Below are 19,464 nucleotides of genomic sequence, written 5' to 3' on the forward strand. Positions count from 1 at the left end.
AAAAGAAAAAGCAATGCAGAGCACCCACTCTGTAAATTTGGAATTTTGTTTCAAAGTAGGTTGATGTGTAGGGCCAAACCTAATGAATCATACTTATTTATTCATTTGTTTAGTCACTTCATTTAACTAACTTGTTGGTCTAGGTATTGGCGATAGAAAGAAGTGTAGGATGTGCTCTGTCAGTTTAGTCAGGCGTATGTAGGTAAATAAATAATTGTTAAACGTTAGCCCTTTATTATCAAGAGAACCATGATGTGGCTGTGAATGACTTCTGCTCAAGACTGGCTAATCAGGTGAGAGAATTTGCATTTTTAACTGTCACCAACTTTTCTAACATTGTGTTTCATGCACACAAAAAAAGTTTGTGAATCATCCTGGGTGATGGAAGGCTCTGGAAGCTTTCTGAGCAGGAATGTTCACTCTTCATAATGTCCTAAAACAAGGACAGATTAGAGTTCAGAATATCAGAATCCACATATCGTTTCTTTCTGCTCCAGTCTAGTCTGGCTAGGTCTGGACTACATTTCCCAGGATGCCCTCTTGCAAAAGGTCCTTCAGGATTGGTCAGAATAATACAGACGTGATTACGGGTCGCTCAGCAAAGGGGGGAGTCCTGGGCTGTGCCTGGATGTCCACGCCCCTCCCCTGCAGCCGGGAGGATAACGAAGCTCGGAGCCATCTCCACAGTCGTAAAACGTCACCAGCTCTTACTTCCAGCCGAGCGGTAGCGAGACGCTCTCGGCTCTTTCACCACCTTTCTTCTCGGGCCCCGCCCCTTTTACGCTGACAGCAAAGTCAACTACGGAAACTGTACTACAGCTACCGAATTGATTGAGAGGCTCTGGGAGGCGTAGTACGCAGGCGCGAGCGTTCGGGTCGGGACGCGCGTGGGGCTCGGTTGAAGCTGCAGTGAGTGCCTGGGCGCGAGACCCAGCTGCAGGCAGCTGAGTGAGCCAGTGACCCAGCACCTCCTCTGCCGCCATGGCAGCCCTGCGCTACGCGGGCCTGGACGACACGGACAGCGAGGACGAGCTGCCCCTGGGCTGGGAGCAGAGAACCACCAAGGACGGCTGGGTTTACTATGCCAAGTAAGAGGGCCGCAGGGGGGCCGCCGGGCCTGGGACACACCTGGAGTGGGACGCACCTGGAACCTGACAGCCTCACGTGCCCGGGACACTTCGCTGCCCAGGAACGCCACCTGCGCGCGGGCCCGCGTTGCAGCTTGGCGAGGGCGGGCGAAGTGGCAGTGATGTTAAAGAGCTTCCAGGTCCCCGAGGACGGACGGGTCTGCTTTCTGGGGCCTGGGTCGAGCCTTGGTCACCTGGCAGCGGCCAGGCGCGCCCTCTGCTGCTCAGAAGGCAGCGCTGCACAGTGCAATGATGGCAAACCAGACTTTTCCCTTCCTCTTCCCAAAAACACGAGAAAAAAAAAAAAAAAGCAGATACCCAGCCCCCTCCACTGGCGTCTGGGGTGGGGACCTGGGAGTATGTATTTTTAATCAGCCGTCCTAATATAGCTATGTATATGCGTATGCATATGTGTGTGTACATATCCTATAGCTCATTCATCATAGTTTTCCTGGGAAAGTTTTAGAAACACTAGCAGACCCCTAATTCCTGCACTTACTGTGTGACCTAGTGCCATTGAAAGGACTCTCAATCACAGATTTCTCATCTGTAAAATGGGTCTATATGAGAGTTTGAGTTCAGGCAGTGTACATAAAGCACTTAGCTCAGGTTGAATAAGTACTCTATGCTTAATAAGTGTTTCCTGCTGTCTCTGCATCTCCTTAGGCCTGCTATCAGAATCACCTGGGGACTCTCATAAGCACAGATTTCAGGTTTTCACAGAGACCCTCATAGCAGACACCTGATGTGGGAAAGCTGTATTTTTTAAGCTTTCCAGTTGATTCAGGTTATGACTTGGCTTTGAGAAACATGGATGTAAAACAGTGATTTTTCAACATCTAATACACTTAAAAATATATTTTCTTTAGTTCCACCTCCAGAGAGTCTTATTTAACTGGTTTGTCCCTCTTCCCCAGTGGTATGTTGCAAAATCTTCCCAGGTGATTCCAACCTACCCAAGGTTGGTAACCGTCTTTGGTGGCTTGGTAGGAAGAGCAACAGCAAAATAAGACCTTGCTGAGTTTACTCATTCAGGACACTGGGATCTTAATCATGTGCTAGGCTCTTTGCTGGGCCCTGGTTGTACTGAGATAAATGAGATCCAGTTGTCACCCTTCATGAGTGCCCAGTCTCACAGGGCAGACTGACCAGGGAGCTAGTCCTGGTGCCACATGTGTAGTGAGCAGCAGTCTCTCCAGCAAGAAGCATGTGTGGGTAGGTGGGCACCTCAAGCGAGATGACCTGGTAGAGTTGGCACCTGAGTTGTGCCTTAGGGTACAAGTAGAAGTGGGTGGGAGGGGGCAGGAAGGCAGCCCGGGTAGAGGAATCAAAATAGAGCTTCCTGCATGGCCTGTGTGGTGATGCAGGAATGTGAAGAGCAGGCAGAGGAGGAAGGACCTAGCTTATAGAGGCCCTTTTGTGTCTCGTGGAGGAGCTGAGACTCTGTCATGTCAGGATCAGGGGTCCACGTCAGGGTTGTGTCTTTAGGAAGATGATTTCTGCTCTGGAGAATTGAGGTAACTATTCTAGCAGGAGGGAGTCGTTAGGCTGTTTCAGGGCTCCAGGCAGCTCCCAAATGGGCATTTGCTGTTCTCTCTGCCCATTGTGTCCCTCCAAGCGGGGCTTCAATGCACTGCCCAAGAGACCTTCCCCTGTTACCCTACCCCTGTGCCCCTCCCAGCACCTTGTTTCCTGCCTGCTGGTACTGAGCACTGTTGTTCGTTATCTTATCTTAGTCCTACTCATCCCCAATGGCACTGTCTCCCTGCCTAGATTGTAAATTTCATGAGGGCAGGGGGTTCTTGTTCACCTCTGTATCCCCTGTGCTTAGCACTGTAAAAGAAATGGACTTGGCAGTAGTAAACTTAATGCATCTAGTGAAGGTTCACCATGGGCCTTCCCCAGGGAGCCGGTGCACTAGGACCTGGGGATAGAAAGATGCACACAGACCCCTTCCGGCTTTCGGGCCTCCTCCTGCTCCTCCGTGTGGGGCCTGTCCTTGTCCTGGCCTCTTCCCTTAGAGGCCTCCTGGCTTCCCTTCAGGTTTGCCTGGAGCCTGGTGTTGGGTCTGCAGGCTGCCTGGCATGTGTTCGCCCTGCCTTTCCCCCCTGTGCCTTTTCCTGTGTTGGGTGGCCTGTCCCACCTGCTTCCTTCCTACATGGCATCCAGAGTCTGGACTTGGGGCTTTTTTTTTCATGAAGTAGCATCTGCACGCGCCAGCCCATTCCCTCTGAGAGCTTCCAGGGAGCTCACGGCCAGGGGGCTCAGTGACACATACATGTTCTCTGGAAAGCCATACCCCTAGCCTCCACCATTGTTTGAGGTCTCAGATTGGCCTGTCTGGCCCCGATGTTTACACTGACTGATGACAAGGCTTGACTGGCTTCCAGCTGAGGGGTAGCTCTCTCCAGAAGCTCTTTCCAATTTTCTGCTCTTTGGCTCTCAGGGCTGAAGGAGGCCTCTGACCAATTCTAACCCTGGAATCCCATTAGTCCCCTTGATCTCTCCTGACCTGCTAGCATCCTGGTCCTTCTTTCCCCTCCCAATTCTGGAGGGGTCACTTGTCTTTCTTTAGGTGTTTGGGAACCTTCACTGATGGGCCGTCAGAAGACTGCCCTTTGAGTAGTTCCTGTCTCCAAATTGTCTTCCTCCCACCGCAACAGCGCTGTGCCCAAGGACAGAGGCCGTGGCCTTAGTGACACCTGGGGTCTTGTGGAGCCCCCTCACAGCCTCACCCTCTCCTGCTGTGTGAGTTCTGCTGGCCCCTGTGCTCCCCCACATGCCCCACGGTGTACTCATGGACCTCAAGACACACCTGTCATATGGCTCCAGGGCCACCAGCCTGGGCTCCCAGGAAGAGGATGTTTCTGCCACTGAGTGCAGACCTGTCACCAGAGAGCTGACAGGCCTCTCTCCCCTGCCTCTGCCCAAACCAGGAGATGGGGGCAGAAGGATGAGACCTTGGTGCGGGGGCAGTTGCTGCAGTCACGTGGGCCTCCCTGGACCGGCCACCCAATGGCCTTTCTCTTCTGAAGCCTGCTTGGCAGGCAGAGGGCCGCTGGCCTTGGCCGATGGGGAGGTGATCCCTTGTCCTAGTGCTGGCTCTCCTCACGGGCCGCTCTGGGCCTTCCAGTTAAAAGAAACTATGCTGAGCAAAGGAAGAAAAAAAACTTAGAGGAGCATAATTGAAAATGAAATGCATATAATATGCTGTGAATTTAATTTTGATCCCTTTGGCTTAAATTAAGATCACTGTTAATTATCTTTTTAAATGACAAAAAGCTTATTGAAAGAAAAAGAAAAAATAAAAGAGGGCTTCTATTTAAGGGAGAATAAGATAACACTTTGGGGACATGTGTTGTAATTTCCTGTTCATTAAAAAGTCATTTTAGGTTACAGTTAAAAAAAACACCTTTTAATTAATTTTTATATGTATTAATTTAAAATAATACTTCTATGTGAAAGGCATGGTTCTTAGTTCTTCACACAGTAACTCATTCAGTTCTCTTTAACCCCAAGAAATGGGTGCTATTATTATCCTCATTTTACTGATGGGGAAACTGAGGCACAGGACGGTTACACAACCTCTAAGGGCATGTGGCTGGTGAATGGGAGAGCCAGAAAATGTGGGCGCCAGGCTCTGGAATCCTCACACCCAGATTATACCGTCTTCACCCTGTTTAGGCCCAGGCTCCTCCCACAAGGTCACTGTGCCCTGCAGGGGACGGTTGACAATGTCTGGAAACACTTTCCATTGTCATGACTGCAGGGAGTGGCATTGGCAACAGTGGGTGGAGACCAGGGAAGCTGCTAATTAATTATCCCACGGTGCACAGGACGGTTCCCACAGCAAAGACCCATGTGCCTGGAGTCTGAGCATAAAAAACCCTGACTTAGACATTTTCTGTCAAAGTGAAGGACATGCCATGACAATTTTTTAAAATTTATTTACTTTTATTTTTTAAAATATCTTTCAGGATAGGAAACGATGTTCTGAGTGACTGTTTCAGTTCGTGGGAAAGCATTTATTCATTCCACATGATTCCATTTGAGCCCGGCTGTCGGCCAGGCGCAGGGCTGGGTGTCTGAGGGTTCATCAGGATGCAGGCCTGGGATGACCCTGACTCAGCAGCACACCTGTATAGAGTTAGCATTCCACTTGGGGGGCCACTTTGTGGATTCCTGAGGGCAGGCGTTTTGGAGCTGGATTCCCAGCTCATTTGATGTGTGCCTATGAGATGACAACTTTTAACGTCAGGCAGAGGAAAATGTCATCACACCTGTAAATTTACCTGAAGAAGCATGAAGCAGGGTGAAGCCAGGAGCAGGAAGGTGTTATGTTGCTGCCGGTGTTTGGTAGATCTGACTGCTGTTCCCGCCGTCTGCAAAAAGGTTGTCCTCTTGGGAGTCAGGGCTTCCTTTTTGCAAGTAGGAGTTGGTGGAGTTGGTCCTTACTACTGACACGCTTTGCTTGCACAATAACTCGGTCAGCCAGCAATCACTGTCGCAGGTATGGTGTCTCCTGGGTAGGGGGTGGCCAGGGAGCCGGGCTGACGAGTGCAGGCAGTTCGGGAGCTCCGTCTTCTGCCTTCCATACTGTCCCTGCACTGGTCCCCGAGAGTTTCCTGAAAAGAAGACCTTGCTTTCAACTTGTAAAGTTTTATTGCAGGTTTGTGCTCTCTGTATTTATTCTCTTCGAAATAATTGATCGGGAAGAAATATTCAAATTTTATCATCTAGATGTCAGTGATGAAATATTTTCTACTTTGGTATGGGTATGTGAACTTTTAGGAAGTCCACTCTCCCCTTTGAATGACTCTTGAAACATCCAGCTGTTTCCCTGATTAAGTAATTTTATGTTTTTCTTGATACTTTATCACCTGTTGACAGGTGTCTCTAGTCTGTTATTGGCTTATGATTTTAATTATAACTTTGTGCGCTCTTCTGAGATGAAATGCTAAGTTTGACATATAAATCAGACTAGTTTGTGTATTTGATTTGTTCAAAATAATAGCACTTGTGAGGGCTTCTTAGATGCCAGGCACTGTGTTCAACCTTTTGTATACAATAGCCTCGTAACATTCCCCTGAGGTTGGTACTCGGATTATTTCCATTCTGTGGGTGGGGAAGTGGAGGCTCTGAGATTGAGTAGCTTGACCAAAGATAGACAGCCAGGTGACCTGTGGGGCTGTCGTCCTACATTCTTCGTTACCTCTCTGGAGCAATTAGGAATCAGTAGTTAAAAAAACACTTTGAAATTATATCTGTGGAAAGAATAAACGTTTAAGAAGATTATAGTTATATCAAAGTGATATGTAAATGTAAGTATTATAAATTAGACAAAGTTCGTCAGTCTATCCTGGAATAAAAACAAATATAACAAAGCACCACTCTAGATTTTTCTAAAAAATATTTTTATTTATTTTTAGAGAGAGGGGAAGGGAGGGAGAGAGGGAGGGAAACATTGATGTGTGAGAGGAACTCTGCCTCTTGCACGCCCCCAACTGGGGACCTGGTCTACAACCCAGACACGTGTTCTGACTGGGAATTGAACTGCGGGTTGGCGCCCAATCCACTGATCCACATTGGTCAGGGCTCTCCAGATATTTTGAGTGACAGAACTAACTTCCTAAAGCTGAACCACACCTGAGGTTGTAGTCCTTCTCCATCTCCATCCCCCACTCCCACCCCCATCCCCACTGCCTTGGCCAGAATGCAAAGGTAGGCTCTCAGGAGATTTTCACAGTTACTCCTTCTTCCAATCTAGGAAATTTTACTTGATGTGAACAGTAATGTTTATGTTTTACTACTTTCTGAATGTCTGGCTTCACTACTCTAGAAAGATAATATTACTTGGGAGAGAAATAATTGAATGGACTAATTTTTAGAAGTGTAACTTTTACTCATTGTTGTTTTGTGATTTGTTTTTTTTTTAATAGTCACACTGAGGAGAAGACTCAATGGGAACATCCGAAAACTGGAAAAAGAAAGCGAATAGCAGGAGGTTTGTATTTTGTGGTCATAAAGCAAAGCACCTTATATGTAAAACATTAATTAGATAAGGAAAATAGCACAGGTAGAGAGATGACAGGCCACTGTGTCATTCTGGGACGGCTTCTAATAGAAAACCATCTAGGAACTGGGCTCTCTCTCCCAGGAGCTTATGGGATTGGGCAGGAGGTGATAAGGGCTTGGGGTGGAGTAGTGAGGAGGATTTCTTACAGGTCTTAAGTAAAAAAGTATAAAAATAATAGAGGCCTTTGGCTCACAGTTTATTAGATTTTCCTACAGCTGCTCCGTAAACTTGTTCTTGGTTCCTATCATGGAATTAAATATATCAGTGTTGGGTAGGATTCCGTCAAGAGCGCCGTGACTTATGGGTGCTTTTGAAAAAGTGCGTCACCTGCGGAAAAGGGCTGTAAGGAGGTCTGGTTGAAGAGACAGTATGTACCAGTGGGCAAAAATGAAACTGCTCTATAATATCGCGTAAGAGGCATCATAAGTCAGCGTAGAACTGGTGTCGGTAAAGATACATTCTGTGAATTCATTCAGTGGAGAATTCACGTTGATTGGAGCAACCAGTAAGGTTTTCGTCAAAAGCCTGAGCTGAAGCTGAGTGGAGAGTTTAAGGATGATCACGAACGAATTAAGAGTTTTATTTCTGAGCAAGAGACAGAAATGTGGAGTCTGGCCAGGATAATGGGCCTTTTGCAGTGGCCACAATGGGAACACATGACCTAAGCATGGCAAAGTGTTGGCTCTTGGTCTGGTGGGATGGACTTTAGGGGGCAGGGGCTGGGTGGGCGTGACACCTCTCTTTCTGACCCGTGGGACCCTGCTTCAGGTCACCCCACCCCTGCCTCATGTAGACCTGTCAGTCTCTCCTGTGTTTCAGATTTGCCATATGGATGGGAACAAGAAACTGATGAAAATGGACAAGTGTATTTTGTCGAGTAAGTGTGTACAGAGAAACTATTCTCAGCCATCTTACTTTTTAGTATTTTTTTATTAAAAAAAATAATATACATTACATTGTACAAAACTATGACAATGTATATAACTGTAATCTTAATGAGAATAACTACTTTTAACAATTTTTGCATTTATTTATCCAGTCTGTTTTATATACACACACTTTCTTAAAAAAAAACAGATGGGAACATGTGTGAACTGTTTAGCAGCCTGTTTTTTCCACATAATGTCTTTGTGAGCATTTTCTCATTTCCTTCTATATTTTTCAAGAAGGTGTTTAATGGCTGTAAGAGTCTTATCTTGTAGAGGGGGCAGGCATCGATGTTAAATTTCTGTTATCGAGCAGCTGTAGTTATAAGTAATGTTTTGAGCATCTTTGTCTATAAAACTCATTTTAGAGTAAATTCCAATAACAAACAACAGTAGTAACCACCTGTCAAGCACATTGCATGGTGCAGACATGACTCTAGTCACCTTACACCTGTGGGCTTAGCTCACGGAATCCCCATAGTGCCGGAGGGAGGCAAGCCAGTCCCCTGGCTGTCCCGGCTGCTTGTCTTGCCTGCCTGAGCCTGCTAGAGAGGCGTGCAGGCAAGGGTGCCCCAGCAGCCCTCTGGGGGAAAAGCCCACATTTGTTTCCATGATGTGAATGCTTTCACCACAGCCTATTTCACGCTCCCAAGCTGAAGTCACTGAGGAGGTGGGAAGAATTACGCACACTGGGCTCTTGCAAGCCAGTGTGAACCGGCTCCAGCACAGCACTGCCTGGTCATCTGTGTGTAACTTCGGAGTAAAAACGCTTATCTGGCAGCCATAGCTATAATTAAAGCGAAAGTTGGATTATTCTTGGGTCTTAGTATTTATAGGATGATGAGTATAGATTTAAAACTATGTAATTTTGCACACACATACACATTACAAATCATGACATCTCATCTCTTTCTTTCTGGAAGTTCTTAATTATTTTTGAGGTATTTTGAGGTTTTTATCTCAAATCCCAAGAATTTAAAATGCAGTAAGTACTATTACATAAGGGTAACCTATTCATCCGTTTTAACATTGTTTCTACAAGATTTAGACCCACTCTAAATCAAAGTTAGAGTGTTATTAGGCGGTATGAGTGCAGTCTTAAAAACAAAATCTTTAGAAATTTAGTAGTTGGTTGGTTTTATACTTATCCTTTTGAGTTTTCTACATCTCTACCAATCTTTTTAGGCTCTTGCACAGGGCCAAGCGATTTAATGGAAATCTATTGAAAAGAGTGACTGACAGATCTTATAACCACATTTACAAGAATTTAAAAAAAAACAAAGTTTCTTCTCTTTTGAGATCTAAGGAGACAGGCAATGCTTATTGCATGTTACAGTGTATTTTACAGGCAGGTCTGAAGGAACTGACTATCTTTCCAGTCAGGAATGTAATCCTTCTTGAGGCCAGAAGATAGACTAATTGGACTTCAGTTCTTTCCAGGCTTATGTATAAGCTTTTTTAGTACATGAAAAATAGGGTTTGCTTAACCTAAACTATAACATTAGCTTATGTTTATAAATGCCTCTGTTCACTGCTGGGGGTTCACTGCTTTCTCCTTTTCTTTGCAGCCATATAAATAAGAGAACTACCTATCTGGACCCAAGATTGGCATTTACTGTGGATGATAATCCTACAAAGCCAACCAACAGACAGAGATACGATGGTAGCACCACAGCCATGGAGATACTCCAGGGCCGGGATTTCACTGGCAAAGTGGTTGTGGTTACTGGAGCTAATTCAGGAATAGGTAGGTCATTAACTTACAGTTACTATTATTATTATTACTGCTATGATGAAGTCTTGTATAGTGATTTGCTAATTGAAAAAATGTATTTATAGCCTTTTCAGCTATCCTTTAGTTAAAATCCTGCTCTTTTAAAAATCCTAGTGTTACCATTAAAGGCTATGTAGGGGCCGACCTTGAATTTTCTAAAAGCTGAACACTCAGCAGAAGATCATGGCTATTTTGGTATTCAAGAATTGGAGACAACAGTTTTCCATCTAAGAACTCCTGACCTGGTCTGTGTGGTGTACAGACGTATTCCAATTACTTAGGTTATTCAAACCAAAATTGATTGGTAATGGAATATTGGGAACAACAACGTATCATGATTTTGGAACAAAGGATGCTGCAGGTCTCATTTGGTCACTGAGAAAATCATTTTCCTTTGGGTACAGGATCTTATTTCTTTTTATGTTGGAAAATTAGTCCTTGCCTTAATGTCTAAATTAACCCTCTTAATTGCTATTGTTTAACTATCATGAGGTAGGTTGTTCGAGCGAGTGTTCTTCCCTTAGCATCATGGGCTGTTAAAGAAAGAGCGGCAACGCAGGGGCTTATACAGTCACTCTGTAGGATTTTCCTCTTACTTTGTTTCGGTCCACTTACATCAATATCTGAACCTGTAAGAACCAACTGCTTTGAGTAAGGATATGCATCTTAATTTATAGAGACAAAAAGTGGGATTACGTTCAACTGTCTTCTAGCAAGTTCTCTCTGTCTGTTGACCACTCCCAACCCCAGTACCTGTCCCTTGCTGACCTTCTCTTTCATACCCTTGTGTGCATGTCCTGTACTCTCTCCGCTCTGTGTTCATTTTCAGTAACCCCTTCTCGAGCCCCCAGAAACATTCCCTAGCACCATCAGCTCAAGCACAGGAGGTGAAAATATGAATTAGAGGATTAATTATTGTACAGGGTACACGGTCTAACAAGCTGCAGTCCCAGAGCTTCTGACTGCACTCGTCTATGAAGGCAGTGAAGCAAAGCCGGAGTTGTGTTTTTTTGTTTTAATTGAAAGAGATTTATTTAAAAGCAACTCTCAGACCTCAGCTTGGGCTCAGAATACACGTTCAGCCCAATTTTCTGAATTTGTTGGTGGGATGAATTTTATATAGTCGTCATTGATAATCAAAACTGAAGACACTATATTAAAAATAATGGCTAGATCCTCAGTCATCCAGGAAAAAAATGTGTTCATTGCCTTGACTGCTGTTACTTGAGGGTGTTGACCAATCAATACAATGTCGAATAATTAAGAAAAAATAAGGGCTCAAGTTAAATATCTCTTTTTACTGAACACTTAGTTAACCAGAAAATGGACTAAAATATTTCATTCCCTTAATCTTCTGGCTAGACTTTTTTTCTTTACTTAAATATACGACTGCTGCTGATTTCCTGTGAAAGTGTTTGTACTTTGCTCTGACATTAGATAACACACCTTAGGGTATGGCCCTTGCTCTCTCAGGGATTTGCAGCATCAGGCTAATGGCATTGTAATCCTGGACTAATAGAGTTGGTTCATACAAAGAGCTTTGTTGAGTTGGATATTTAATCATGGTCGAGGAGGAAGAGGAGGGGATTCTGAAGTGTGGAGGGTAAATGCGCGGTGGATCAGAATGGACCTCAAACCTCTTTTGAGGAAAGCCCCAAGCTCCCACATCCCCTTGAAGACTTTCCCTTCTTGATGTCCATAATCCATTTTGTGGGCACCACAAGTAGGTGTCTGTGGTCCAGGCAGATATAGTGGCAAATTGTAAAGCTTAGGATGAAAGGGATGTCGGGGAAGGCTTAGGGAGACCAGTGTGCTCTATTCAGACACCTTCTGCCATGTCCCCAGCTCAAGCCTTCCCTCAGAAATCGCCTTGAGTGCTGCCAGCTCACTCCATGTCTCCACCCCTCTCTTGAGAAGTGTAAGTCTAGGTGAGTGCTGAAGATTTTTATTCTTAATTTTTGAAATAATACCGCATGGAACATTCCAGGCAATCGCATCATAACAGATAACTTCTGCTCTGCTGCAATGGTGGTATCGGGCTGTAAGAAAAGAGGCTGAGGACAGGCACGTGGCTGTTCATCGTAGCTGAGTTAGCTGAGTGAGCTTCACATCCTGCGCGCTGCCTTAGAGAGTGTCCTTGCCCAGGTTGGCTGCAGCTTCCAGATAAACTTCTTCCGTCCACTGCACTATGAAGAATGCCGCTTTATAAATTCCTATCACCACGTTATTTCTGCCTGTTTTAAATCAAGTAGCTGAATGCAGAGTGAATCGACCATCTTCATTTTCAAGACTTCAGGGCAGTCAGGAGTCTTTTTCCATCAAAGTTTTAAAGGCATTGGTGTTCACTTCCCTTTGGCCACTCCAGGAAGTCTGTTTTCTGTGTATCAGCTGTCCAGTCTTTAGCCTTGTGAATGTCTGTTCTCTTTGAGGCTCAGTGAGCTGGAACAAAACGTGCCCGTACTTACTTTGAGGGTGACTCTATGACATAGATAACCTAATTTTCTTTACAAAGGGTGATTTACAAACCTGGTGTTTCCAGTGATTTAAAAAGAAAATTCCCCACAAGGCACTGCTTTGTCGGAATCACTGTTGCGGAGGCACTCTCTCTTGGGGGGGGGGGCGATCGGGGGCGAAGGGTCGCCTTGCCGTGGTGAACTTTGGCTTGTGCTAGGACGCTGCCCCCTTTGAAATGGCCTCTGAGCAGATTTTGTCTTGTCTTCTTCGCCCGGCTGTAAGTGATATAGAATAATACTTTGAATTTTTGATATTTGGCTTTACTAAGACAATTGGAGGGACTCTTGGTTAATTCAGTGCAAAAAGATCAGGGTGATTCTGGAAGATAGAAGAAGGATTCTGAGGAACTGTCAGAATAAAGTGTTATGAGTTTATGAAGTCTTTCTTTTACACTTGTGGTTTGTAGCCAGGTGTGACTGTTGACTGGATTTAGCTGTCGGGATTGGGGGTTGGCAAACTATGGCCCATGAGCCTGATTTTGTAAGTAAAGTTTCATCACAACACAACCATACCCATTCACTTCCAATTTTGTCTGTGGCTGTTTTTGTGTTAATCGCAGAGTTTAGTAATTATGGCAGAGACCATGTACCTGCAAAGCCTAAAATATTTACTATCTGGTTCTTTACAGAAAACGTTTGCCAGCCCCTGTATTAGATGATCGAATTCCTTTCAAAGGAAGGTCACTCAGCATTCTAAATTTGACACAATTTTGGGAAAATTTAGATAGATTGGATGTCCCCAGGCCACAGGAAGATTGTGGCAATACGTCGTATGTAATTGCTCAGGATGTCCCACCAATATCCTGCAGCCCTTGCCTTGACTCCATTTCCCCCCTATTTAGGGAGCTACTAGCATTAGGATGTTGCCTCCTGAGAAACTAACACTCTTCTCTCCTTGACCTTTGTTTAGCCAGCGTTCTGAACCTGAAGACCTTTGTAGATTGAAAGCTGTAGCTTGTGGACCTCTCTGTGTGGAGATCAGCATCTCAGTATCCAGGGGGAAGTCATCTCTTCACCAAAAGCTTCCACTAGACCAAGAGGCCCGGAACCCCACAGTCCCGACTGCTACCCAGTAGAGGCAAGGGAGGAATCCATTTCTGTCGGTGCTCACCATAGCACTGAGCAGGAAGGGGCAGGTGTTTCACGGCTCTCTGTAGTTAGGGGCTTGGTGACTCCGAGTTGGTAAAAATGAATGGAAATGGCTTCAACATGGTGATCATTAAATACAAACATTATTGCAAAGTCTCAGGAGACAGAATTTTTTAGGCCAGGAAATTTTCATCATGGAGGATCCCATAGCTGCTTTTCTAGACACAACTTGTCAATCAAGCTTATTTGGCTCTGCAAATAAATAGTTCAGTATAAAATACTGCCTTCTTGAATCTGAGGGTTGACATGTGCTGATCCAAAGCAGGATCCTTCTCATGAGGGGTTAATCGAATGCCTAAAGGTGGGACAGTGCCTGCCCTGCTCACTATTCTTAGCAGAGATGTGCAGATTATTTCAGTGAGCAGACAGATTTATTATCATTGTATTTAAGGCATGAAATCCAGGTTTTGTCAAGCATCCATTTTAAAACGATTAATTATGAGCAAATTAGATATTTTCAGTCTAATGTTCATTGGTAATGATGATAAAACTTTCTTCTTAACTGCCAGTCTTAAACCAGTAGAGTATAAAATCTGATTTCTAAATCCCTTTCAGAGTTGAGTCAGGATGAAAATTTTCTTTCACCTTTTGAATCTTCAGAATGGTGGTACATCAAATGGCGTGACTTTAAATCTAGAATAGTCTGGGCTGGTTTTGGTTTTCGAGCCAGAGGATCCATTAACAAAAACAAAACATCTTTCCTCCTGAACAAACACAAGCTGGGCTCCTTGGTGTATATACCAGTAAAATGTATTTTAGGGCAGACACTTCCATTTTCTATTTATGTTATAGAATCACCTTCCTAAGGTTTATTGCAGGGATTCTAATATGTGTGCATGTGTGTGTGTGTGTGTGTGTGTGTGCTTAAATATCAAAATTTATGTATTTTGAGAGGTAAAAAGTCCATGTGCAACCTATCAAAGTCACCCCTGAATTTGTTCCCTTCAGTGACAGTACCAGATTTCCATGCAGGAAAACCAAAATGTTATTATAGTATAATGTCGAAGCTGGTTGTTTGGGCTCAGAGACCCCATTTGTTAAAGCTCAGGGTCTTGGTCCTAAATCATGTGTTGCAGTTCCATTGTGAAGTGGAGTTGCCATAATCTTTTATCCTGCCCCTCATCACCACGATGAATTCATATCTGGTGTAAATTCTACCAGTTCCATAGTAATACAAGAAAATTACTTTTCTTCATGTACTCTTAAGATTTTTGAATCCACGCGTCACATTGATGGACTAGACCGGTTTCCTTTACACCTTCAGTTCTGTGTTTCTTGGTTCACACCTGCTGTTAACTGGACTTTTGTCTTCTCGCCTAAATTGTGCTGCTGTTTTCAGTTATTCCAAAAGGTCCCATAAATCGGAGGCCATAGGTTAACTTAGCATCATCTTTGTGGTTAAATCTTAGTCATATGGGATCATTGCCCTTGGGATCCTCAAATGACTGATTGTAGTTTCGTTTCTAATTGTCAACACACTGGACTTAAACTACGGGATCTTGGCATTTATCTACTTTTTAAGAACCTGGTGCTCATTAAGTAGGAGAAAAATTCCTGAGATAATCCAACATTTTGGTAATTTAAACTCCCATTTTAAATTAAAACATCTGCAACCACATATCTTATATGCTAAAATATCTGTTTATTACAAGTAAAATGATTTTGATATTATTTTGTTCTGGGTTACTATTGAGATTTTCGGCAATCTTGGAAAAAGTCCTTGAACGATAGATAGTACATAAACATTGAGAATTAGTGTCTTATGAATAAAGCAACTGTTTTATATTTAATATTCTTAGACATTGTATACACATGGAAATAACACGGTGAGAGTATTTGAGGAGCTATGTACATTTCTAAAGGAAGAGACCAATTGAAGTATTCTAATGAGCCTCATCTCATAAATTGGCAGTCATATAAAAAATGTATTTAAATATATTAATGAATAATATATGTAGAATAATGTATAAATAATATACCTGATCTTAACTGAATTTCTTTGTCTCATGAGATCAGTTGAATTTCATACTTGCGCGTAAGTTTAGATTTTAATTTATTTGTCATAGTGGCAGCGTAACAACTGAGGGTTATAGAAGTTACTGTTCAATGACAGAGTGGTTCAAAATCCTCATTTAAAGAGAATATTTAAAAATACAATTTCTACCCTGATTGAGATTACAAGTGTTTTATAAGGTTTGAAACTTGGAAATTATTTTACTTAATATCCAGTTTAAATATTTTGAACTTTTGCTTTTACGTAATACAGTGACATGGTAGTTGCCGTGAAAGAAAGGGCTCTGTATTTTCCCTGCGTTAACCTGAAAGAGAACCATCGCCATCTGCTTATATTGTTTCTCCACTAGAGGGCTCTGTTGCCCTTTGGTACAGTTACACAAAAGCGGTAGCATCTCAATCTAGTTTTCCTCCTCTCCAGGCGGTCCCGCTTTCATTTTTGTTAAATAATGCCTTTTCCTTTTCTAACATAGCTTTTAGGTCTCGTCCTTCTTGGTGAAAGAGTTCAAACTGAAGCCTGTTACTAGTGTCATGTTTGTCCCCCCCACCCTCCCGCCCCTTTTTGCATAAAGTGCCAAGGATGAAGAGATCTATTTAATAAAAAGGTCTATTGTATTCAAGGAGCAGCCTGTTCTGCCAAATTACACAAGGGCATGTGTTTTCATGACATTATTGGTTTGAGTGTGCTGGCCTATCAATAATGTGATTTTTTTTTTTCTAAGTGGAAATTGTAATATTTAAATATTAATGCCTCTGTTTAAGGTTCATTTAGAATGCCTTGGTGATCTTATACTTTTTTTCTAAGAATATAGAGTTTCCCTGCCCCTGCCATCCTAGCCTGATCCAGTATTATATAATTTATTATAATTAGATTGTTTATTAATGATATGTTCTTGGATTAGAAGAAAATGTGTCCTTTAGGGTTTAGTATATTTTTCTTACAATAAGAGAGGCCATATTAAATCAAATATTTAGTATGAAGTAAATAGTCAGTACTCTACACATACAAGATCTTAAGAAAGGTAATTTTTATTTTGGTTCCATAACTAAAGTTTGAGGCAACCTATTAAATGCATGCTTTAGTTCTCAAACAGAAATTTGGCCCAGAAAAGAAAACATTTTTGGCTTTATAAAACTGCTTATTTTCAGATTTTAAATGGGGACAAAATGAATACACTATACCATATTACATTTATTTATATTATTCTTTTTCTCAGCAGCTTACATTTTTTTCTTTTGAAAATGAAAGGGTCTGTAACATTGTGAACATACTTATAACATTGCGAAACTATTTCGCCAGAGTAAGATATTTTGGTCATTTATATATAGATATGTTTGCTGTTTATTAAATAAAAATTGTAAAAGCTAGATGACTATATTGGGAATTACTACAGATCTTAGAATTAAAAAGTCACTTATTTAGTATGATGCAGCCCATGTCCTTTTTTGCACTTTCTGAAGCTTATACACAAACTCTTCATATGTGACTCCTGGACCTTTTCCAGAATAACATTTGGGGGCAAATAGGAGGGACTTCTTATAAAAATCTCTTAAATTAAGGCTCCAGTAGATTGATCAAAAGCAAATTCCAAACGCTAGAGTTTCTTGCCTAAATGTATTATCTTCCTTTGTCTTAATAACACTCCATTTCACGAAGCGCCAGTCTTTATCTACACAAGCCTAACTAAACGAGGTAAATGGGAAGTGTCCTCCTATTTAATGAGTTGTGTGACATGGTTTGAATCTAATTGTTTCAAATTTGTGAGTTGTTTGTTGACCAGGCTGTGCTACTTGGTTTTCTGGATCCTTCTTGTTAGAAGCCATATTCAGATAGTGCTGTCTCTGAAAGCAAATCGAGGTTTCCTCACGAGACTCAGAGAGAAAATCTCATGTTGTGTGCATGGTGGGGGTGGGGGCAGGGGCGGAGCAGGGAAGGAGGAGGGAGGAGAGATAGAAGGAGAGACCTGGGATGGAGGGAAGAAACTCATTCCAGTGTTTCAATATTTTTCTCTCAGTTGGAAGGGACTAGCAAGGTGGATGGAGCTGGGCCTTACATATTAATAAATTATTTCATATAAAGTGAAACAAAATCAGAATCAATAAAGTTTCTTGTGTAGTTGTATGGAAACAAGTTAAACTAATAAAATGTTTTATTATCAGTTTTGTCTCTAAAATGTGCTTAATTCTGGAATAACTTATATTTATTGATCACTGTAAGATTATCTTACATTGATAGCTCTTTAGGATAATACAGTGATTCTGTACACATTGTATTTGTGCCTTGAAATAGTGTCAGAATGAAAGCACAGGGAGGTGAAGTAACTTGTGTGAGATCACACAGCTCTGAGCAGTGGGTCCTGTAGAACCAGAGCAGAGAACCTGATGCCGTGTCTTGGGCCGTCTCCATTTACTTGTTGCCTTCTTGTTCCGAAGGATAGTGCACAGTCCTGACCAAGCTCTTCCCAAGCAGCTCATCCAGTCTGTCTGAAATCTACACATTTATGTTAACATCAGTGAAAGCCTGCTCTGTGCCAGGTTGTGCATTGGGGGTAGTGTCTAGGCTAGATGGACGGCCCAGGCAGACGTGATCTCTGAACTGCTGGGCAGTCATGGATTACTACACTGACACTTTCTCTACACAATTCCCCTTTGGCATTGCTTTGCAATTGGGCGTGGAGGGAGAATTACAGCGGAACAGGAGCTGGCATGTGTCAAGTTCAAGTTCGTATTTGTGCCAGGTGCTAGACTGGATTAGCTCTATGTGCCTTCTCATTAAAGTAATTTAAAAGTATTTGTTATTGTCATAAAACATGACTTGCAACGGGATCTTTAAAAAAATGTAAGTAAGTAAAAATAAAAATAAATGCTAGTAAGAAAGGAAACACCCACAAGCCAGAAGTAACTGTTAATATTTAGCATATATGATTCTAAGCATTTTCCCCCCCTTTTGTGATTATTATACTTAACTGTGGTTCCTGAGCATCTTTGCCTGCCATCAAATATTCCACAGCATCTTAAGTGGTTGCATAGTATTTTATTATATGGTTTTAACCAGTCTTTTACTGTGGCGCATTTCGGTGGATTTCAGATTTTTGTTAACTGTAGAGTGGAGATGATCATTTTGTAATTAAATGTTTTTAGCTATCTGTGGCTATTCTATAGTTTTAATTTCTGGAAGTGGGATTGCTGAATCAGGGCATTTGACTTAACCTTACTATCTTGGCTGGTTTTGTCAAACCACACCCCTGGGGGCTCACGCCGATCGAATGCCCCATATCCTTGCCAGCCTTGGCAATTAAGATTTTTAGAGAAGTGTCACTTTAATTTCCGTGTCTCTGGTTGTTAGCAGGATTGATCAGCTCTTCATATGTTTCTCCATTTGTATTTACTCTTTTATGAATTGCCTTTTCATCTTCTGTGGGTAACTATTGGCTATGTATTGATTGCTAATTGATTGCTTGATGTATGTAATATAATTTAATTTTCAGAATATTCCTTTCTCTTAGAAGTTAATTAATCTCAAAGTGTCTAATACTTTTAAGTACATATTCAGTCTTGTGATCAAGAGGAAATTCATTGGAAAGAAGTTGGCCTACCTTCCCAGTCTGCTTTACTAAAAACTTTTAAGCATATGTCTCATCTGTGACACCAGGTGCACCTCCAGTCACGGGCACTGCTGCTTAATACCCGCCTTTAAGGAAGGAGCACCCCAGAAAACCCAAAGGTGGTCAGCTTACAATGGTGGTTGAATGCCAAGGTAACACAATAGGTGACATTGGGTTCTTTTGGTTTTGCAGATTTCCCCCAGATCTCCTACTCGTGACAGTAACAACTCTTCAGAGCTTTTGTGTGCATTACCTCATTTGATGAGCCTGGCGCCTGCGTG

The 19,464-nt window shown here is 42.6% G+C and overlaps 1 protein-coding gene across 1 annotated transcript in view; it reads left to right on the forward strand.

Moving 5' to 3' along the window:
* Positions 1–648: 648 nt before the first annotated feature.
* Positions 649–19,464, forward strand: part of WWOX (WW domain containing oxidoreductase) — a 907,032-nt gene continuing 888,216 nt past the window's right edge. The window contains exons 1-4 of the mRNA XM_090260500.1: positions 649–1,088; positions 7,067–7,131; positions 8,023–8,080; positions 9,698–9,876. Of these exons, the coding sequence (XP_090116626.1) occupies positions 982–1,088; positions 7,067–7,131; positions 8,023–8,080; positions 9,698–9,876 (409 nt within the window). The 5' untranslated portion in view covers positions 649–981. The remainder of the gene's footprint in view (positions 1,089–7,066; positions 7,132–8,022; positions 8,081–9,697; positions 9,877–19,464) is intronic.

This window comes from Furipterus horrens, unplaced genomic scaffold, assembly GCF_987537825.1.
Source record: "Furipterus horrens unplaced genomic scaffold, mFurHor1.1.pri manual_scaffold_13, whole genome shotgun sequence".
Classification (NCBI taxonomy): Eukaryota; Metazoa; Chordata; class Mammalia; order Chiroptera; family Furipteridae; genus Furipterus; species Furipterus horrens.